General features: G+C 46.0%; 1 protein-coding gene across 1 annotated transcript in view; it reads left to right on the forward strand.

Moving 5' to 3' along the window:
- Nucleotides 1–1,666: 1,666 nt before the first annotated feature.
- Nucleotides 1,667–23,979, forward strand: part of RELL1 (RELT like 1) — a 68,365-nt gene continuing 46,052 nt past the window's right edge. The window contains exon 1 of the mRNA XM_044296660.1: nt 1,667–1,790. Within this exon, the coding sequence (XP_044152595.1) occupies nt 1,724–1,790 (67 nt within the window). The 5' untranslated portion in view covers nt 1,667–1,723. The remainder of the gene's footprint in view (nt 1,791–23,979) is intronic.

The following is a 23,979-nucleotide window of genomic DNA, read 5'->3' on the forward strand; positions in this document are numbered from 1 at the left end:
CAGATTTCTGTTTAAAGGGGTATGCCGAAATGCCGTCAATGTGTGATATGTTCCGATGTTGAGCTTTCCAGCTATCAGATAAAGGGGATTTATAGGCACCACATAATGATGACCTATCCTCAAAATAGGCCATCAACATCTGATTGCTGGTAGGATCAGGTAGCATGGCTGTATTGGCTGTGCCGGGCTGCTGTAGCTTAGCTCAGCTCTCATTCAAGTGCCCTGATGGCTGTCAAAAAGATCTGATTGGTGGGGGTGCCAGTTGTTGGACCCCCACCAATCTTATATTGAAGACCATCAATATCTAAGTACTGCCGGAGAGTGCGCCTCATTTATGATGCTGTGTGTGCCAACGCTGCCCTGCACATCCGGGCCAGGCTGAATATTCTTTCCTAGAAACCCCCACCCCAGTGTCCTCCAGATTTTAGAAAAAGTATTAGAATATATATTTTTTTTTATTCAAGGAAAAAAATAAAAATAATTATACATAAACAGAAAGCATCCACCCTCTTTGTCACTTAAAGACTCAACGTTTTCTAATAGTTCTCCAGCAGTTCAGTGTGAACACGTTGTCTGGGAAGTGCAGGAACAGAGAGAGGTGAGTATGTACAGAATGTGGCACTCCGGAGGTTTTTTCCTAATTTTCCAGGAGAATTTCTCCTTTTTCTGGTTGTCTCCTGGACATTCGGGAAGCCTTGACAAATTAAACACTTGCCATGACTAGATCTGGCTGGATCTTGCTATCATACTGATGTCCAGAATCTTAGCTTTCAAATGATACCAGGCACATTATTCTGGGTACAATATTTGGGGTGCAGCGCTTGAAGGTGGGGAGCAGCATGAAAAGCTTTACTTCCTGGTTCTGTGTGTGTAGGGGTACGGTCACACACCTGTATGTCTTTTGAGGTCCACAAAACAAAAACCGTCTGTTTGCTTTCCGTATTTTGTTGAATGCACACAGCCCGCCCTATGATGGAAATGCCCATTCTTGTCTGCAATTGTGGACAAAAATAGGACATGCTCTTTTTTGTAGGCCGTGGAACCGAAGTACAGATGGCGGACAGCACACGGTGTGCTGTCTGCTTCTCTTGTGGCTCCATTGAATTGAATGAAAATTGTGAAATGGATGCGGAAGGGTGGGGAGAAGACCCCAGCCTGGTGCTGTCATCTCTCCCCGATACAGTGACCCCCCCAAGGAGCGAGACGGGGACTTTTATTCATGTTATCACCCCCTCTTACCAGTGAAAGCCTGTGCCCATTAGTGGTCCCACAGCGCTGATGTCCCCTTTGCAGCATTGTAGTTGGTAAGTTTGGGCAAGTAAGCCCCAAACACCAGGGAACAGCCATGTAAAGTGCTGGGAGGCATTTTCATAACAGTAGTGTACTATTATTTATTTGTTTTGAATGGGGAAACCTACTCCTGACATCCAAAGGGTTAATGCAAACATTAGTGTACATTTTTGAGTATATGTGACAGTAAATAGGCCAGGGACAGGGGTTGCTATGGGCAGCAGTGTGACTCTTCCCCTCAGGCTGGGGGTGAGATGTAAAACCTTCCCCGCCCAATCTCCTCACAAGATGGCGGCGGGGAGGCTACCTGACTCCGTGTAAGCTGTATGGCCCCGCCCTCCTTTCAGACCAGCCCCGCCCCGCCCCGCCCCGCCCCCTTGCCCGGTGGCCGCGCTGAGTGACAGACTGAGACGGGTGCAGCTACAGAGCGGAGATGTCTCCGGCGGTGAAGTTTCCTCTGCAGCCCGAGCCGTTACCGTGGCGAATAGTCCGCAGCGCCGGTAAGAGAACGCCGCCGCCCTCAGCGCACGGGAAACTTAGAGCAACTCTGTAAACTTCGCGGCACCTGAGCCTCGCGCCCCTCAGACTGGCGCGGAGCCAGCTATGCCCCATGTATGATGTATCCACAGCCCGGGGCTGCCCTCTGTCCGGTGCTGCCCCCGGGACAGCTGTGTGTGTGCAGCTACAGGCAAAAGTCAGGGTGTGGTGAGGAAGGCTCATATCTGGTGTGTGCACAGGTGGAGGGAGAAGATTATTTATTATACACTTATAGCGCTACTATATACCGCAGGGCTTTATAGACATCACACTGCCCACAGCCCCCCAGTGGGGCTCACAATCCAAGCTACATATCACTATGTCTCTGGAGTGTGGGAGGAAACACGGGGAGAACATACAAACTCCAGGCAGATGTTGTCCTTGGTCGGATTCAAACCCAGGACCGCAGTGCTGTACGGTATATCTCTGTATATAGGTGGCGGAGGAGCGATATGGGTCTGTATATAGGTGGTGGAGGAGCGATGTGTCTGTATATAGGTGGTGGAGGAGCCATATGTGTCTGTATATAGGTGGTGGAGGAGCCATATGTGTCTGTATATAGGTGGTGGAGGAGCCATATGTGTCTGTATATAGGTGGTGGAGGAGCCATATGTGTCTGTAGGTGGTGGAGGAGTGATATGTGTCTGTATATAGGTGGCGGAAGAGCGATATAGGTGGTGGAGGAGCGATATGGGTCTGTATATAGGTGGCGGAGGAGCGATATGGGTCTGTATATAGGTGGTGGAGGAGCCATATGTGTCTGTATATAGGTGGGGGCGGAGCCATATGTGTCTGTAGGTGGTGGAGGAGCCATATGTGTCTGTATATAGGTGGCGGAGCCATATGTGTCTGTATATAGGTGGCGGAGCCATATGTGTCTGTATATAGGTGGCGGAAGAGCGATATAGGTGGTGGAGGAGCGATATGGGTCTGTATATAGGTGGCGGAGGAGCGATATGGGTCTGTATATAGGTGGTGGAGGAGCCATATGTGTCTGCATATAGGTGGTGGAGGAGCGATATGTGTCTGTATATAGGTGGCGGCGGAGCCATATGTGTCTGTATATAGGTGGCGGAAGAGCGATATAGGTGGCGGAAGAGCGATATGGGTCTGTATATAGGTGGCGGAGGAGCGATATGGGTCTGTATATAGGTGGCGGAAGAGCGATATGGGTCTGTATATAGGTGGCGGAGGAGCGATATGGGTCTGTATATAGGTGGCGGAGGAGCGATATGGGTCTGTATATAGGTGGTGGAGGAGCCATATGTGTCTGTATATAGGTGGTGGAGGAGCCATATGTGTCTGTATATAGGTGGTGGAGGAGTGATATGTCTCTGTATATAGGTGATGGAGGAGTGATATGTCTCTGTATATAGGTGGTGGAGGAGCGATATGTCTCTGTATATAGGTGGTGGAGGAGCGATATGTCTCTGTATATAGGTGGTGGAGGAGTGATATGTCTCTGTATATAGGTGGTGGAGGAGCCATGTGTCTCTGTATATAGGTGGTGGAGGAGCCATGTGTCTCTGTATATAGGTGGTGGAGGAGCCATGTGTCTCTGTATATAGGTGGTGGAGGAGCCATGTGTCTCTGTATATAGGTGGTGGAGGAGCCATGTGTCTCTGTATATAGGTGGTGGAGGAGCCATGTGTCTCTGTATATAGGTGGTGGAGGAGCCATGTGTCTCTGTATATAGGTGGTGGAGGAGCCATGTGTCTCTGTATATAGGTGGTGGAGGAGCCATGTGTCTCTGTATATAGGTGGTGGAGGAGCCATGTGTCTCTGTATATAGGCGGCGGAGCCATGTGTCTCTGTATATAGGCGGCGGAGCCATGTGTCTCTGTATATAGGCGGCGGAGCCATGTGTCTCTGTATATAGGCGGCGGAGCCATGTGTCTCTGACCTCAGAAAGTGTCCGACCTGCTGTGAAGTTCATACTTACCTGGTCCCCGTCGCAGAGTTCCGTCTCCGTTGCTCCACGGCCGTCTCTGCAGCCAATCACTGGACCGCATGTTGATGCCAGAGTACTGCGGAGCTGCAGATGAGGCTGGGGGCAATGGAGCCAGAAAGCAGCGGTGGGGACCAGGTAAGTATAAACCCCACCTCAGGTTAATAATGCTGTAAGACCCTAGATCTGTTACTTGTGGCACATAGAAGTCCTGCGGACAGGATATTTTCCATCACGAAAAACAGCAGAAATCTAACGCTGCTGAAAACCACTGATTTAAAGGAATGGTGATGAATCTGGATGCTTTTTTCACCTTCTTCCTCTGACGGATGCAGATGTGAACATAGCCCGAGCATCTTGTATGAAGACTGTGACGGATGTGAGCGCCGTCTCCCTGCTGACCTGTCATTCCTGCTGGCCTCCGGTTACATTGTCCACACGCTTTGTCTCAGGTCCATCATGTGGAAATTTGCAGCATTCTGACTTGTTCCCAGGGCCGGTGCTACCATAAGGCAGACCAAGCGGTCGCCTTAGGGCGCACCCTGGGGGAGGGCGGAAAAATGTGACACGGAGGGGGAGAAATGTGACATGGGGGTCTGATGGCTGACATTGGGGGATGATGTCTGACATGGGGTTCTGATCTGAGGTCTGATTGGGGCTGTGAGCTGAGGTCTGATTAACATTGGGGGTCTGATTGCTGGTATGACCTGAGGTGTTATGGAAAATATTTTTTTCTTATTATCCTCCTCTAAAACCGAGGTGTGTCTTAGAGGGCGAAAAATATGGTCCTTAAACCAGCCATTGTCCGAAGCAGAGAGAAGATACCAGGACCACAGAGAGGAGAAGCGTGGGGGGGCGCCAAAATGTAGCTTCGCTTGTGTTGGCAAAAATCCTTGCACCGGCCCTGCTTGTTCCTCATGTCCTGAGGGGAACCTAAGATGTCTGCTGACATCTCGTACATCAGGAGATCAGCAACCTTCATAACTCCAGCGGTTGTAAAACTACAACCCCCAGCTTGGAGCTCCCTTAGAAGTGAATAGAGCATGCTGCAGTTTCATAGTGGCCGGAGGTCGGAGACTCCTGATAGACATGGTGGATGGTTTCACTTGACGTAGGTTTATGGCTTAATTGCACTAAAAACGATGATGCTGAGAACCAGATTTATCATGTCCTCGGACCTTCCACTTGTGTACCTGGCGTCCTTGTAAGTGACCCCATTACACTCTGGAATGTGTGCACGCCACCCTGAAGACCCCGATGTCTGCTCGGGCGTAATACTGCCCATTGTTCTCATATCTGTGAAAGATCCTTATTACAAATAAAGGACAGAATGATCGATGGTCCCTCGTGCACACATCTACGTCTCCTCCATGACAGGATGTGGACATTGACCTTTACATATTCCACAAGATCAGTCTGATCAAACACTGCCCCAGCCCTGTCCCTTTTAACCGGTCAGACCTGTTATCTGGTCCCTATTTACTAGGAGGCCAACAATATATTGCATCTGGACATAAGAAGAAAATCTGCTTTGTACCTTTGAGTAATACTCTGAACATACGATACGCTATGGAGGACTTCCTGGTCAGAGCGATGTGAATCATGGTGAATGGAGAAGAGATAAAAGCACCTGTAAACCTCGAATGCCGTGACTAAGCTGCAAAATCCAATTTAAAGAGGACCTTTCATCTGTTTTGCTTATAGGAGCTAAATACCTGTACTTGCAGGGTGCTGATGCTGCCACCCGTTTTTTTTTTTTTAAACATCGCCTCTATGCCCCGCTGCGCCCTCCTGAAGTTTTCCCGCTCAGTATGCTAATGCCGAGCATTGGTACGGGGAGGAAGAGACGCCAGGGTTTCTCAATGGGCGTCTCCATCTCCCTGGCTTTGCCGCGATCCAATCACATCGGAGAGCGTCACAACCAGGTACAAGGAGACGCCCATTGAGAAACCCTGGTGTCTCCTCCTCCCTGTACCGATGCTCAGTATTACGGTAGCATACTGAGTGTGAAAACTTCGAGGGCACAGCATCAGTGAAGGGGGGGGGGGGGGGGGTACCGTGCAAGTACAGGTATTCAGCTCCTATAAGTAAAACACTTCCTTTTTTTTTCTGATTCAATTTTTATTCAGGTTTTTAGTTGATGTGATACAAACTTGTAATAAAGATGCGTTATGAGAGAGCAAACCTGACATTCAGTGCTCAAAAATGGTAAACCATGCAACAACGTGGATTAGCACAATTAAAGAAACATGGAACATAACTGATAAAATAACTTAAAGAAAGAGAGCGACAAATAAAAAAGTTAACAAAAAGACAGTGGTGGGGGAGGTAAAGGGGGGGGGGTTAGGAGCTAAATATGTAGAGTTTACACCTGTATGTTCCGGAATGTCTCCGATGAGCAGAACGTGTCTCGCAAACCCCAGGTCTTCAAGAATCGTGAGGAATCTAGGGCCCCTTGCAGACGAGCGTTCCCCCCGCAGCGAGTCCGCATCCGCAGAACTGAGAGATTCACGTTGTATTATATTGATTTATGATGCTATGTAACCCCTACAGTTCTGGAATGTATTGGTTGAAGGGCTTCTACCACCAGAAATACTGTTATGTAGCGGACTGACATTAGCGATGCGCCCATGTCAGCATTACATAACAGTATGTTTCTAACATTTGTCCCCGCTCCTCTTGATTGATGCCACGGTCCACCGCATCGTTGACGAAATCCCGCCCCTGCGCAGTTCACTTCTGTCTTCGGCGCAGTGAGTCGAGGCCGCTCTCCTGATGCCAGCTTCCTCACTGTGATGTAATCGGCGCTGGCGCAGTGAGGAATCCGGCACCTGGAGCGCATCATTCACTCACTGCGCCGAAGACAGAAGTGAGCGGCGCAGGGGCGGGATTTCGTCAACGATGCGGTGGACCGTGGTGTCAATTAAGAGGAGCTGGGCGGGCAGAACAGGGGACCTGCCCGGGATATACTGTGAGTAGACGGAGCCTCTAGGTGTTGATTTTACGCCCACATAGCACCTTAGAGGCTCATTAGCATATAATAAGTCCTTTTTTTTTTTTTTTTTTACGAAAACGGCTACAGGGACAAATGTTAGAAACATACTGTTATGTAGTGCTGACATGGGCGCATCGCTAATGTCAGTCAGCTACATAACAGTATTTCTGGTGGTAGAAACCCTTTAACCAATACATTCCAGAACTGTAGGTGTTACATAGCATCAGAAATCAAAATAATGCTATGTGACCCCTGGCAGGGATGGGAGGTCAGGCACGGCGCTGAGATGCGGACTCGCTGCGGGAGGAACACTCGTCTGCAAGGGGCCTAAGGGTGTCGCATAATTAGGTCCTCCATTCTCTGGTATAGAGTGATCTCCTCGAACCATTCCTCCGGTGAAGGAGGGGAGGGGGATTTCCAGTGTTGTGGAATATCTGCTTTTGGTGCCTGAATCATGTATTTCAGAAGTGAGTTCTTGTAGCTTCAGGGGAGTTCCGTACAGGGACGCCTGTCACTTCTCTGATTGTTTTGTGTACAAAGTTCCAAAAGGGCGTATGACAGTACAATGCCACCCAATATTGATCATCGTACCCTCGATCTGACACTGTAGGAGACCATTTGTGGAGAAGCGTGGGCACCCTGTACCATCTGGATAAGATTTTATAGCTAGTAGAAATCAGCTCTTTATGGGATAAGAGAAAGCTCCTATTCCACTGAGATGGGGTGAGATGTTTACCTATGTCATGCTCCCTGACCTGACAAAAAGGGGGGAGGTGTGAGGAGCATGGATGTAGTAGTAGTTTGTATACAGTTGATATGTTTCTAAATACTGCCAAGGGGGCTATGCACATTTGTTCGAATGTTGAGGTTTTGATTTAATGTATGGGTCTTATTCATAGAAGAGTAGAAGTGCTGGAGTTAGTATTCAAAGGAGTTGCGTGTTAAAGGGAGGGGGGTCCATAATAATTGAGATAGGGACTTCAGGGAGGATCCCGAAAGGACATAGCAAAATCTAATTGGGCGAGTTTTCGTACCCTGGAGAAAAGGGTAGGTGCGTGCCCTGGAGGACTAGGGGACCTTTAGGATCAATTGGAGAGGTGTGGCGGTTTATGGACACTATTATCGCAACTGTGTGGTGGGCCGTGAAGGAAAGCTTAGGAAAGGTAGAGTGTGAGGTACCTATTAGCCATGGAAGTACTGTTAAAGAGCAGGGAGAAGAGTATCGTGCTATGTGTACCCAAGACTTGGAGGTATCAATGTGCATCATGTCTAAAAGCCGGGCATAGGCAGTAGAATGGTAGAGGCAACAGTCCGGGAAACCAATTGATCCGTGGTTTACCAGGTGACCATACAAATTGCGTGAAGCATTGGCGTATTTGGGACCAGAATATGGAAGGAATACTGAGGGTGATGATCTGCAGGAGATAGAGTAATTTTGGCAGCAAAGTCATCTTCAAAATATTGATTCTGCCAAATCAGGATAAATCACATCGACGCCAGGCCTCCAAGTCTTTCTGGAATTGCTGGAGAAGAGGGGTGAAGTTTAATCTAAAAAGTCAATATAGACAGGTTAGCGGTGATTTTTATACCTAAATGTATTATCACATTTGAGTAAAAGTAGAGGGATGGCACTCGGAACAATTGAGGTATATGGAAAAATAATATTATTTAATATGGAATAGCTGATGATAAAAATATCAAATATAATGTCTGTATATAAAACGCATGTGGAAATATAATCAATATTAAATATAAAAAGTACATGATAGTAATAAAGATAAAAAGATAAATATAAAAATGATGGTGGTTGAGTAATGAATAAATGTCAATTTAATACAATCCTTCTGGAAAAGAGACAATCTTATAGGCCTGTTGGAAAAGAGTCTTATCTTATATTGTAATTACCAATATTATCCTGGTACAATATAATGTCAATAATGTGGAATCCTGCTGGAAAAGAAAAGTGCTCCTGGTATAGGAGGAGGAGAGACAGTCTCGTGAGCCTGTTTAGGAAAAAAAGGGAAGGTCCATTCTCATATATTCCGGTATGGAGATGGGGTATCCTGATGTATGCTGAAGAGTGGATACCTTTCTATAAGGGTCTAATTATAGATCCCAAAATTATGGGGTGGAGACCGATAAATCCGATTCCGTTTTTGGTTGTTATTCACAGATCCAGTATTGGTAAGCTGTGGAATAAAGACTGCTAACAACAGCCTAACGTCACTCCTAGACTGTAAATTTTAGACTGCCACACCATTTTCCTGCTCTATGACCGGATATATATTCATTCAAGGGATCTATCCATCCATTTTATTATATTATAATGTATTGTATCTATATTTGTATTTATCTGAATCTTCACATACTGCTATATACATATACACCTTGTATATTTTTATTCCTCTATTGTATATTCCTCCATTTTATATTCTCATTTTATATATCTTTTGTATCCGATAAACTGTCCACCCATTATGTTGGATTATCCATTTCACTGTTTCTCCTGAAGATTTATTACACAACCTATCCAAAGAAAAGAAGAAAAAAGTAAAGAAAAGTAAAAAAAAACTTTGACCACTCCCATATCTTGAAAAAAAACTTTGACCACTCCCATATCCACTAATTGGACTCAATCAGATGCATATATATTCCCAAAAAGAAATAAGCTACTTATTCCCACTGATGGAGCAGTACGCTCTGAAACGCGTATGGGGCATTAAGTAAGCCTATGTCATCTAGCTAGCAACGAACAAGAAGGATCCTACAACTATAGATCAGCTCCGGAGCTATCTACCCACTTCCCTCCTAAAAAAGCTGCAGCGTTTCTGTTTCCCGCCACCAGCCTCCACGTGGCAAGCTCTAACAGCACTGAGCGGGAGATCCTAGGAACGCAGGTGACGTCACCGGAAGTGACGACACCTAGCAGCAACCAACGGCCTGAGCAGCCAGCGAGCGGGAACGGCACACGTGGACACCGCCGCCCAGACAGGAACCGCTGACCAGCTCATCAACAGCCGCAAGGAGGGTAATGTACCTGCTTACAAAGCAGTCTTTATTCCACAGCTTACCAATACTGGATCTGTGAATAACAACCAAAAACGGAATCGGATTTATCGGTCTCCACCCCATAATTTTGGGATCTATAATTAGACCCTTATAGAAAGGTATCCACTCTTCAGCATACATCAGGATACCCCATCTCCATACCGGAATATATATTATGAGACTGGACCTTCCCTTTTTTTTCCTAAACAGGCTCACGAGACTGTCTCTCCTCCTCCTATACCAGGAGCACTTTTCTTTTCCAGCAGGATTCCACATTATTGACATTATATTGTACCAGGATAATATTGGTCATTACAATATAAGATAAGACTCTTTTCCAACAGGCCTATAAGATTGTCTCTTTTCCAGCAGGATTGTATTGAATTGACATTTATTAATTACTCAACCACCATCATATTTTTATATTTATCTTTTTATCTTTATTACTATCATGTACTTTTTATATTTAATATTGATTATATTTCCACATGCGTTTTATATACAGACATTATATTTGATATTTTTATCATCAGCTATTCCATATTAAATAATATTATTTTTCCATATACCTCAATTGTTCTGAGTGCCATCCCTCTACTTTTACTCATATTCCCTCACCACAAGCGTTGGGTACGCTCTGTTTGGATTGAGCACCATACTCCATCCTCTTGTCAATAGAGAGCCGCCTCACTTTTACTCTTCTATTATCACATTTGATGGCCAGGCAAAGGGGAAAGAGGTTTTAAGAGAAGAGAACAAGGCATTGGGTAGGGAGACATTGAGGGCCTCAGACTTGGTAATATTGATTTTAAAATTGGTCCAGTCACCAAAGTGGGAAATCGAACCAAGCAAAGATGGCAGGGAAATGTGGGTATTGGTTATATAGAGCAGGATCCGCGAAAGCCGCACATTTATATTCATGGTGTGGGGAAACAGCCAGAGAAGAGCAGTCCTGCTTCATTCCCTGTCGAAGTAAACTCAAATCGATATCACCAACTGCTGAGAGGGAGCAATTAAAACAAAGAGGTGCAAGGCGTAAAGAAGAGAGGAGCCGTTGTGGCTACGGGTTATCAGTCCCAATCAGGAACAGCAAGCAGTCCTTCAGGTGACGGTTAGATGGGGATCCTCGTCAGGGACCAGCAGATCGTCGCTGTTGCCGTCCACGAGGAGTTGACATGATCGGTCCAGGGGTCTTGGTGCTGGCGGTCTGGGAGGAACGAGGTTGTCTGTGTTGTTGGAGCAGGTGGGAGGATAGATGGCCAGGGACCCAGGTCGACTGGTGGCAGGTCTAGTTGTTACTACAGTCTCATCCCAGATGAGAGGTGGGCACAATAGGACAGTAGTCCTGATGTGTCATGTTGCGGGGAAATGTCCCCTATGTACCGCCGCCTCACCGTTGATTTCAATAAGTAGGGAGAGCGCTGGCTTATGCCCGATCCCTCCTTTTAAAGTGCGCATTGCTTTACAGCCCCTCCTTCCCGCTTCCTGGAGGCATGCAATAACGTGCTCCTGGAACGCACAGCATGCGTACCACAAACCGGAGGTCGGGGTCAGACAGCATTTGGGTGTGTTGATAGAGATTCAGTCTTTTGTTGATTTACTCACTGTTCTTTTGTTGTTTATTGATAATTTTATGTCATATGTAGTAAGACTTATATTTTATGTTGTTAAGGATACCCGTTCCACAGAGTATATTGGTAGTTTGAGTGTGTCCCTTACCTCGGCACCCTTGACCATAGTGCACTGGTCTTCGTAATTTTCTTATCAATTTGACACCTGGATATGGCTGGTTTTCTCAGCACAGGATTTAGGTTTTTTCCCGATAAAAACTTTTGCCCAAAAAAGTATACACCATCCTTCAGGGTAGCATTCAAAGAATTCAACAAAATCTATAGGGAAGAAATAGTATAGTGGTGGGAGGTTCAGCGTTTACAAAATTACCTAGAGCACAACATTGTTCCAAGAGGTCTCGGAATAACTAACTCCAGCGGCGAGGTGTAGCAATGCTTCTTTGACTGTGGGAGCAGAAGGCGACGAGCAGCTCTCTTCGCTTCATGAAAATCCTACTTGAACAGGAACGTTTAACCTTAGAGAATCTTGATAATAAGTTGAAAGAACAAATCACTATCACTCAATCCTTTTCTCAGGAAGTAGAATTTGTAGCGAAAGAAAAACAACTTCAATCTGCACTCGAACGTTTCCAATATCACTTAAAAGAAAGAAAGCACAAACAGTTTATACGCGATTTGGCTGACTTTAGGGAAAATAGAGCCTACACACTCATTAGTGTAAGAGGGAGGACAGAGGATAGGGACACTGAGTTATCCACTACAGAAACAGAACATTCAGACTCTAAGAGCTAAGTGCAAATCATATTAATAAAAAATATTCAGGAGAAACTCCAGAGCCAACAATAGAAGTATACAGAATTTTTAAGACCCAAGCCCATCCTACCCACTATGCAATCGTACTCAACAAGTACCAATAACTCAGGCCCAAAAATAATTAACGCTTCCTCTAACTGCACTATGGATGAACTAAAGGCCCTAAAAGATCTAGCTAACAATAGTAATATTGTTATTAAGCCCTCGGATAAAGGGGGCAACACTGTTATTCTTGATACATCTCAATATAAACTGATATGTGAAACACTATTAGCCCCACAGGACAGTTATGAAGTATTAACGAGAGATCCCACAGTGGAATATAAACGGGAATTAAAAAAATCTAAACACAGCCAAAATGAATAAAATCAACAATCGGGATGAATATGATTTCCTCTTTCCGCAGCACCCCCGGATAGCTACCTTTTTTTATTTCCTTCAGAAAGTGCATAAAGAGTATAAACCGCTGAAGTGGCGCCCGATTGTCTGAGGAGTTGATAGCTTAGGCCAGAATTTAGGCATCTATATTGACAAGATATTGTCTCCCTTTGTACTTTCCCTTCCATCTTATGTTAGAGATACGGGTGACCTTTTTAAAACAGATTGAGGGGATTTAATTGGAAGAGGGATGTATATTGGGGAGCATAGATATCGAGGCCGTATACTCCTCAATTCCACATGCGCATGGCCTACGTGCAGCAGCATATTTTCTATCCTCGTGTGGACGGCAGTTTGAGGCACACAATCAGTTTGTCCTCACAATAAAATCGGATGGTACACTAGACACGTCCATTTTTCGTAAACCAACATCTACGAATTCCCTCCTGCAGTGGGAGAGTAGCCATCCGTTTCCACTGCGGAAGGGGATTTCACGAGGCTAGTACTTGAGGATGCGGCGTAACTGCTCTCAGCACTCCGATTTTCTAGAAAAGTCTGCTGACTTGAACTAGTTTCCTAGAGCGTGGTTATCCCCTAGGTACACTAAAACCGGCGTATCAGGCGGCTCGGGACCGGGACGTCTCTACTCAATCACACTAATTCACCAACTGTGGGGGCCCAAAACAACACACGGGAGATTTGCCTGATCAGCACTTATGATGAGGCCTCGACCAGTGTAAGGGAGGTTATCCGCAAATGGCATGTCCTGAGAATGGACCCTGACATCTGTGAGGTAACTAACGAACATCCCAGTATCTCCTACAGAAGGGGACAGAGTGTACGGGGCCATCTGGTTAAAAGCCTTTATGGCTTCTCCAACACTGAGAACCTGGTTGGAGAAACGGCTGTGCGGCAATTACAGATGTTCCGGGTGCCTAGCCTGTAAATACCTGAAATGTGGGAAGACGTTTGTAAGCAATAACACGAGGATTGTATGAGATCAGGGATTTCATAAACTGTAAATCCAAAGATGTCCTATACAAAATAACGTGCGTATGTGGTAAAACTACACGAGAGCTGAGGCGGAGAATAGGAGAACGCTTGGGTGATATTGCAAATTCAAGAGATACCTCCGTCTCACGCCATGTGAGGAATAAACATGAGGGCAAAATGGAGCGTCTCTCGTTTATGGGCATTGAGTTGATTAAAAGACCGATAAGAGGAGATAACTGGGATGAGAAAATTCTCCACTGTGAGGCTAAGTGGCTCTATTACCTTAAAACCGTATATTCCAAAGGATTAAACGAACAGCAGAATTTTAGCTGCTTTATATAAAGAGGTCTTTATGTGAAATTGACCCTGAGATAGAAATAATGTTGCTTCCACTTTTTGAAGGGTGATGTATTATCCTATCAGTTATCATCTTATCATGGATATGTAGCTGTGTCCGTGGGTTATATATACGTACGTTGTGGTCTTAAGTACACTATAATTGTGACCATATGATACTTTAAACCAGGGATGTCAAACTTGTGGCCCTCCAGCTGTTGCAAAACTACAACTCCCATCATGCCTGGGCATACTACAGCTATCAGGGAATGATGCGAGTTGTAGTTTTGCAACATCTGGAGGGCCATGAGTTTGACATCCATGCTTTAAACACTAAACACGGTGAATATACAATACTTTAGGCATGACTTACCTCTGGTTCGTCTAGCTAAGTTTGTTAAATTGTATATACCAATAATTGTATCTGAATTATCCAGTCCCTTTAAATCCATTGAGTCTGTTCTTGACTCCAGGTTATTGTAGAATGGCTGTCCAGTATCTGTGACTGCAAGTGGCTGGATCCGGCGCCCTTCCAGTCACTTGGCAACGGAGGACGCCGCGTTCAGGCTTCACTGTGCAGCGTGCGGCCCCGCGATCACATGACCCGACTTCCGGTTTGTGGTACGCACGCTGTGCGTTCCAGGAGCACGTCATTGCGTGCCTTCAGGAAGCGGGAAGGGGCGGTAAAGCAACGTGCACTTTAAAAGGAGGGATGGAGCGTAAGCCAGCGCTCTTCCTACTTACTGAAAATAAACAGTGAGGCGGCGGTACGTAGGGGACATTTCCCCACATCAGAGACGCTGTAATCTACCTGTAAGTAGCAGTGGTTTTATTTTGTACCATTTCTTCTGATCTTAGTATGACCTGAATTTTGAGTAGTGACGAAGCAATATGTTTGTTTCCCTTTGTGTTTTTCAGTTCTCTTCACTAGGCTAGGTCCCCTGATGAGTCCCAAAGCAGGGATGAAATGTGGCATGTAGGGACATAGTGAGGGTAAGCATAGGGAATAGGCCCCAAGTGAGGGACAGGTTCCATTAGGGGTCGTCCCTATCGGGGTTGGTGCTCTGTGTCTGTCAGGCAGCCAATGAAATAGCCCCCCACCCTGCTTAACGAGGGCACTAGGGCGGCATAGGTGAATATTTTTGCGGTTTACCTACAGAGCACGAGTCATCAATATCCTTGGCCACTGTATATTAGGATATATTCCAATCACACAATGGCTGCTTGTCCATGATCCACATGTCTGAAAGTGGTAAGATTTGACCAGACAGCATTTGGGTGTGTTGGAACTCAGTCTTCTGTTGATTTACTCACTGTTTTTGTTTTTGTTTTTATTAATAATTTTATGACCTATCTAGTAAGTTATATTATGTTAAGGATACCCGGTCCACAGAGTACATTGGTAGTTTATTTGGGAGTATGACCCCTACCTTGTCACCCTTGACCATAGTGCACTGAGGGCTTCGTAATTTTTGATTCAATTTGACACCTGGATATGGCTGTTTTTTTATATTTTTTATTCAGGTCTAGTTTCTGTAGAAAGTGCGGTAAGTCCGAAGGATGACTGAGAGCAGCAACATGTTCTTTAGGACCTGCAAATAGGGTGAATGGGTATCCCCAACGAAAACTCCACGGTCCCTGAGGAGATCCAATAGCGGGCGTAGAGCAGCTCGTTATGACAAAGTGTATATCCAATAGTGTGTCCTGCAGTAACGTGATGGGGACCCTTTCATGAGACATTGGGGAGGATTGCCGAGCTTTGTTCAGGATTTGCTCTTTGATGACGTAGAAGTGAATTCTGCAAATGACATGGTTTGGCGCCATCAGGGTTAGGAGGTCTATGGGCTCTGTCGCTCTCTATGTGAGAGTTTGGCGGGCGTCCCAGGAATGCTATTAAATATTCTCACGATCGTGGGCAGTAGATCCGCCGTTGTTATTGACTCTGGAAGGCCTCTAATCCATATATTGTTGCGGCGACTAAGGTTTTCTATATCGTCTAGATGTTGTAAGACATAAAGTTGCGCATTGTGAGTTTGGGCCTTATCTTGTAGAGCTTGAACAGTTGCAGACAGAGTTGCATGGTCTTGTGTGACCGAATTAACTCTGGTTTAAAGCGCAGCCAGCTCAGATCGGACCTGGGGGAATTGCTGTTTACATTCTTGTAGAATGTTGGTAGCAAAACTGGACAGGTCTGCTTTAGAGGGTAGAGAGCAAATAAGGATACACGCAGGTCTGCCATAGTTGGCGCTCTGTAGGCCTCCATCAAATAAATCTGCGGAGGGTGAAAGTCTCAAGGAGAGGTGCAGGGGAGATCCGTGAAGGGGCATAGCTGCAGGATCGGTCGTGACCTTATGACAAAGTGGGGTTGCTCCAGACAACTGCGGATGGGAGTCGTCCCATGAGGATCCAGTGGACCAGCATGGAGACGCTGCCAAGGACGGTCCAGGGAAAGGGTTCTTGTGCAGTGGGAGGGGAAGGGACATGGTGTGGATCGGTTAGGGGACCTTTGGTGGTGGTCCAAGTGCTGTCCCTGGAGATGGAGGCCAGGGTGTGGCGATGACTGGTCAGAGAAGGGCCCCTGGTCGATGTCTGGGTTATTTAGCACTGCAGATGTTTTAGGTGTGTTCCCTCTTGGCCAGAAATAATTAGCGCAAGGCCTTAAAGTAAAGTCCACTGGAGTGGCAGGGCTGGTAACTGTTGGTGCTGAATCCTGTGAGGAGGGAGTGAGCCCCCCGAACTGACTTGTGGTGCACCTATGAACAGTGGTGCTGCAGAGGAGTGCAGGGGTTCCGGCAGGTGGAGGGAGGCAATGCTTGTGTGCGCATGTGGAGAGCGTGATTCAGATGCAGCCGGGGAAGTCTGGTCCAGGCTGTGGAGCCGCTCATGGTGCTCAGCAGAGGCAGGTAGGGAGGGCACCGATGCTGAGCGGCACCTGCATAGTTGTAAAGATGGTCTCCTGGTGCGCTTCTGACAGTGCTTCTGAAGACTGCATGGCCTGGACACCTGCACCAACTTGAGAGCGCATGGCGCGGTCGCCCAGAGCGAGGCCCGGTAAGGTGGATTGCTGGGCGAAGAAGCTGGGAAGATCGCCTTGCGAGAACGCCAGGGGAGCCGGTGGTCTGGCTGTACCCTTTTTTAATGTCTTGCCCATCAGGAGTGCTGGTATGAGGGGAATCTCGCCAGGGAGGCAGCGAAGCTCTAGCAGAGCACGTCCTCACTTGCTCATGGCTGGCCATGCCTCCCTCTCTACACTTCCTTTTTGAATATATGCCAAGAATAGGGGAATTTTTTTAAGGGGTTCTCCCATGACTAATGTAAAAAATGAAAATGAGACATCATATTGTACATGACAACCTCTTTCTAACAAAGCTATAACCAGCCCTGTACCTGACATGGATCCAGAGATCTCCCCATTCATTGCTCTGCTAGATTTATATCAAGCTGGCTGCTCAAGGGGAGTGTCTTCTCTGTTGCAGCTAAGGGGGCGTGTCCATGCTCTGCCAATCACTGGGCTCAACGGTGACATGTTCCCAAGTGGTAAATCACTGCTACTGGTTAACATACTGCTTGGGAACACGTCTGCGCTGAGGCCAACAATTGGAATCTGGGGTGCCCTTGACCCTGTCCAGGCATTAAAGGGAACCTGTTACCGGGATTTTGGGTATAGAGTAGAGTTGTTGCGATACCAAATTTTTGATTCGGTTTCGATATCATGGAAAAGTATTGCGATACTCGATGAAGCGCAGCCCAGTATCGAAAAAAACGGAAATCGGGACAAAAGTATCGATTGGGTATCGAAATTTCGATACCCGCAACAACCCTAGTATAGAGCTAAGGACATGGGTTGCTAGATGGCTGCTAGCACATCCGCAATACCCAGTCCCCATAGCTCTGTGTGCTTTTATTGTGTAATAAAAAACGATTTGATACATATGCAAATTAACCTGAGATGAGTCAGAGCTTGAAAATATGACTCTTCTCTGGTCACCTAAGCAAGATATGACTCTTTTATGTTAATTTGCATATGTATCAAATCATCTTTTTACACAATAAAAGCACACAGAGCTATGGGGACTGGGTATTGTGGATGTGCTAGTGGCCATCTAGCAACCCATGTACTCAGCTCTGTACCCAAAATCCAGGTGACAGGTTCCCTTTAACTGGCTAGGGACCAGAAGGAGCACAAATCAGGCCTTCGGTGCTGGAACGGTCATGTGGCCACGCGTCTAACCGGATGTTGACGTAGATAGACCAGGATCTGCAGAGGATGTTGGGAAATGATGGAACTGGAACCCAGCAGTGGGGATTAGGTAAGTATGATAACCATCTTGGGTCTGAAGAAGGACTTGCCAAAGCTGAACAACCTTTTAAATGTAAATGCGTGGTGACTTTTTGCATTGTATCTATTGCACCCCAGTGGAGGTAAGTAGTAGGTATTCTGCTTGTGCTGGGCACCAGGGGATTTAGCAGTTGGTAACATAGGCATGTTTCATTAGAAGCTGTGTGTTATATAATGTCCTGTGTAGGGATCCCATGCAGGGCAGTGAACACCTATCCATTGTGTACATTTTCGGAGTAGGCTTGCCTTCTTCCTTGTTCTGCCCTTACGTCATCTGTTCCTGCCAACTGCAGAAAACCTCTGGGGCACAGGCCCAAAACGCCTGTTCCAGGAAGCATCACAACTCCCATCATGTGGGTAATACTGTGGGTAAAATATACAATCCCTGCAGTCCAGTGTTCTTCTGTGAGCTGATATGTAAGGTACAAACCTGCTGGTATAATGGCCGCGTTCCTGGAGTCCTTCTGTTATGTTCTATTTTTCATTTGGTATTTAGAAGTATTACCCATGGCCTGGACTTTCCAGAATGCCAATTGTACCCCTATAAAACAGGGGGGGGGGGGGGTGTTATTTCAAGTCCTGCACCCAGAAGGCTTGTCGCAAAAAGTTGAAAGTAGTTTTATCTTTTTATTTTCTTCTTCTTTTGAGCACTGAGGGTTCCAGCAGCACCTACAGATTTGGAGTGAATATTCAGACATAATGTCAGATTAGATAACTTCAAGGGGTTATCTAATAGTACAAATACCCTCCATAATGCCCGGACCCCATACCAGCGGATCATCTGAAGTGCGCAGTTTGAATATAAATCCTTCCACTTTCTCTAGATGAGTGTTTACATGAGCCGGGTAGCTGCTACTTACTGATAAAGAACTGTGCAGGAGGGGGCGTTACTCCACATGCATCACCCCCCTTCCCGGCCCCACATGATGAATGGATGATGGGAGCAGCTTCCCTTCTGTATTGTATATCAGTGCACAGGACGTGGGACGGTCACTGTATACAGTAATTCTACATGTCTACTAAGCTGGAAACTGACCGGTGAGGGGCCAAGAGTGTCCTTTTTTTTTTTTTTTTTTTCTGGGAAACCATATCATCCAGCTATTTATTTTTTTACATTTTTTTTTTTTTATCCCCTATTTTATCAAGTAAAATTTTTAAAGGGTCACTAACTTTTCACTAAACTGTTGATAGTCTCATAGAGTTTAGATTGGTGGGGGTCTGAGCGCTGAGACCTCTACGATACCTAGAACCAGGGGAGAGAAGAATAGAGATGGGCCCATAGACTTCTACCGAGCCTGTCTTGTGCGGTGAGGAGTGCCGGCCTCGTTCTAGGGATCGGCACGGGCCTCAGCACTCAGACCCCCTGATCTAAACTTTTGGTATGTCTCTGACATATCCAGAGTTTTGTGAGAAGTGAGTGACCCTTTAGCTTGTGAAAAGGTGATATATCTGTGTATTTTATCTTTTTAGAAAGGTATTTGAAAAGAAACGCAAGAGGAGATTTACCAAAACTGGTGTATAGGAAAACTGTCTTAGTTACCCACAGCAACCAATCAGATTCCACCTTTCATTTTTTACAGCTCCTTTGGAAGATGAAGGGTGGAATCTGATTGGTTGCTGTGGGCAACTAAGCCAGTTTTCCTATAGACCAGTTTAGGTAAATCTGCCCCATTGGGTTTAGCTTCGGGGGAATGAGGGCCACTTGTCCAGTATAGTTACTGCAGTCGTACATAATTGCTTTTGAAGACCCATCTTTTATTAGTCTGTAAAATATCTGGGACCCATCTGTGATGTCTGTATTCCTATTGGTAAGGGGTACGTCTGCGGCAGCCTGCCGGATTTCGCAGGATCCAGCATTGCCATATCCCCATTGACTATAATGGGATCTGTCAGTGATCTGGCCACTTTCCAGCATGAATGCTGTGTTTAGGCCGCACAGAAACGGTTGCATTTGAGCCGGATCAGACATGCCGCCAATGCGAACATACCCTAACCCGTGCCTATGGAAGCGTCCTCCACTACATGCCTGTCTAGTGCCTCCTTCATTTCTCTGCAGACCTGCTCTCAAGCTCGCCATGAGCTTTTGTTGGCGGACAGACCATTCGCCCTCCGAGATAAACAACCCCAGTATCTGGCAGCAGATTTTCTCCCCTCTTTCGTAAAGAGGCCCTGTCCCCTCTCGTGTCATGTCTGTTTTATTAACCACGTGCATAACAATTCTGAAGCATAGTTTCTTATAACTGTTGTGTTCTTCTATTATTCCTGCTAGAAGTTTATCAATGAAGTGTCTGCGGTTTACAATAAAGCTCGTTCCATTTGGGGGTGTGCACAGTCCGACATTATCCAGTCATTGCTGCCAGTGTCACTGTGCACGGACACACCCCAAACTGGTAACACCCAGGATGACCTTTAATGCAAACTGCTAGCAATTCATTCACTCAAATTTCCAGCAGGGCTAATAGAGGAATGGCACAACCAGAGGTCGCAATAACTCCTGTACAAGTGTCATAGACGTTTTACCAATACACCTTAGACTGTTCCCCTACATTCAGCAGCGCTGTGAGCGGCACAGGCAGTGCACCGATGCTGCCTGTGCCTGAAATAAAGAATAGCAAAGCTCCATACAGTGAGGAGCTTTGCTATTGGATAGTTTGGGCAGGCGCCGGAGTGATGCAGCACCCTGCAGCAGGGCAAGCCGGCGGGAGCAGAAAGGAGGAGGGGCCGGCTCCTGAGTCCTGATGTATGAGGAGAGCAGGGGCAGCGCTGCGCCGGCAAACATGGCGTGGAGCTGAAGAGGAATGAAGTGTTGGACGACTGCAGGGGAGCCCGGACATCCCGTCTGACCTACACCACAAGGTGAAAGTGCAGCAATGTATCCATATGCAGGGCTCCAGATGGCGACCAAAATGGTCGCCAATGCGACTTAGAATTGCTAAATGGCGACTTTGTAGTCTTGTCACCATTTGCGCCTAGACCCTCCGCTGCTCTGCCTCTCACACACGAGGAACTGACATGGGATGCGCCATGTTCTTCTCAACAGCACAGGGGAGAAGGAGGCAGTCCCTCCCCCCTGCACCGCTGCCACCAATGGGCTGATAGCAGGGAGGAGCTGTGTCCACTGCGCCACCAATGAATATAGTTTATGCTGCGGATGCCGGACATATCCCATACCCGGCACCCAGCTTCTATGACTGCACGCTACGATCCACCGCTATTAACCCCTCAGGTGCCGCAACATTTTGGTATCGTGACAACCCTAGGTAAGACGGATGTGTTTTTTTTATTTATTTTTTTATTATACCGTAATTATATGTATTTTAAATTTGGCTCCTACATTTTTCAGGTTAGGAGCCAATGGCTCCTTTATATTTTTTATTTTAGTCTGGAGCCCTGGTATGTGTAATGTATGTAGTGCACCCTGCACCACCCGGATGTATGTAGTGATGTGTGTGTTGCAGTGTGTAGTGAATGCAGGCAGGCTATTATAGCCAAGTGATAAAGTACAGGGAAGATCCGCCATATTGGACTGGACTTCATCACTTTGCCATAACTGCTTCATGTTATTTAGACAGTAATGCATACCCACCTCTTAGGCCCCGTTCACACCACCACTATTTATTTCTGTTGTTCTGCTCTGTTAGATGAGCAGAACAATAAAAATAATGGAAGGGTTGGATTTTTGTCATATGTTTAACGTATACAAAAAAACCTGTATGTTAATGGCCGTCTCAGACAGAGGCCATACTGTGGCATCCATCACCATAGAGTTCCATTGTAAAACGAAACCTATATACCAATGTATATTTATTTATTTTTTACAGGATGGGAAATCGTAGTGTACCACGTCTTCCCATCCTGCAAAGTCCAGAAACAAAAATACATTGTACAATGGAATTCTATGGTGACAGATGCCACAGTATGGCATCTGTCTAGTATAATTTTTTTCATGTACGTTAAACGTATGACAGCAGCATGATGTGACCCGAGCTGAACAGACTCCAATGACTATGATGGGATCCGTTCAGTTTCTGTTTGGGATCCTCTCTTTTTACCAGACATCCTGCATGTAAGGCTGTTTTGTCCTGTCTTTAACAAAATCTGTGACGGAGGCTCCAAACGCAGACGTAAACAAGTGCAGGCTACGTATTATGTATTTAAAATGACTTCAACTTCCGTACTCCTCCTCGGCTACAAATGCTCCTCCAAAGGGGAGTATTTTTGCTCTTCCAGAAAAAATGTAGCGCGTCCTCTGGGCACAACATGAAGTTATATGTAAAGGTGCTCCAGAATGTTTGTGGGGAGGGCTCGTCTTTTAGTCCTGGTGCACTCTGTGGCCACACATTTACTGCAGATATTGCGGTTTTGCTAGCACTGGAGCCTCACTTATGACTTGCTTGTATTATTTGCCCTAAAGCCGTATCCTTTACTGGTATAATTTATCTTATACGCTGTGTGCAGGTCTTCCGCCTGCGTGGTTCTCTCCTACGTGTCTGCACTGCACAGATGAATGTGATACTACCTTGTAGAAGCGTGTCATGGAGTAATATATTACATTTAATAAATGGCACGTAATCAAACCTGGCTGCGGTCTTACAGAAACTGCGCCGCGCCTGTCTGTGGATTGTCTGGTGTTTCAGCTTCGCCCCACAACCATCGTTATGACCTCCCCAAAAACCTTTGTCTCAAGCGAGCTGTTCTCACTGAGGGCTCATGCACACAAACATCTTTTTTTCCACATCTGATACGCATTTTTTGCGGGTCAGACGTGGACCCATTCACTTCAGTGATGCCACAAAAGATGCGGGCAGCACTCCATGTGTTGTCCGCATCCGTATGTCTGTTCTGCGGCCCCACAAAAAGATGGAACATGCCCTATTCTTCTAACCGTTCAGAAAGAATAAAATAATATTATAAATATGTAGAATAAAATATATATGAAATATGGCAATTCTCTTCAGACGGGTATAATCATTAATCAGAATTCATCAATATAGTGATCGAAAATTCGTCCACAATTCGGCCAAGTGAAAGCAGTAGATGTTATCCACAGTGGGACCAGAAGATAAAAATAATGAAAACACAAACGTGAGGTATATAATAAAACGTGAAACCACCAAAATATTATAATAAATTCATAAAGTGAGTCCACCTATGGAGAAAAATCATTCATTTGGATATAGGATGTTTCCACCTATATATGGAAAGTTTTACCTGTAGAGTAAGGCCTCATTCACACAGTCAGTGTTCGGTCAGTGATTTCCATCAGTGATTTTGAGCCAAAACCAGGTGCGGCTCTAAACACAGAACAGGTGCAGATCTTTCCTTTATACCTTATCTCTGTGGAGGCTCCAATCCAGGTTTTGGCTCACAATCACTGGTGGAAATCACTGACTGAACACTGACGTGTGAATGAGGCTTAAGGGGGGAAAAAAGAGGGAGGATTCCACCTCTATATGATAGAAAGCTGTGTGTAAAGATCGCAGTACAGCGGAGGGTCAGCCAGTATACTACGTGTCTGCCGCAGGTGGTATTTTTGTTGTCCCGGTGTTTAGAGCGGTAGGTTAGTGCTGTTTGTGCCTGTGGCCACGGCGTCTCAAATCTGTTTTTATACTCAATAAAAGCACACAGAGCTATGGGGACTGGATATTGCTGACGTGCTAGCGGTCATCTAGCAGCCCATGTCCTCAGCTCTATACACAAAATACTGGTGACAGGTTCCCTTTAAATGTCC

This window comes from Bufo gargarizans, chromosome 1 (genome assembly GCF_014858855.1).
Source record: "Bufo gargarizans isolate SCDJY-AF-19 chromosome 1, ASM1485885v1, whole genome shotgun sequence".
NCBI classification, from domain to species: domain Eukaryota; kingdom Metazoa; phylum Chordata; class Amphibia; order Anura; family Bufonidae; genus Bufo; species Bufo gargarizans.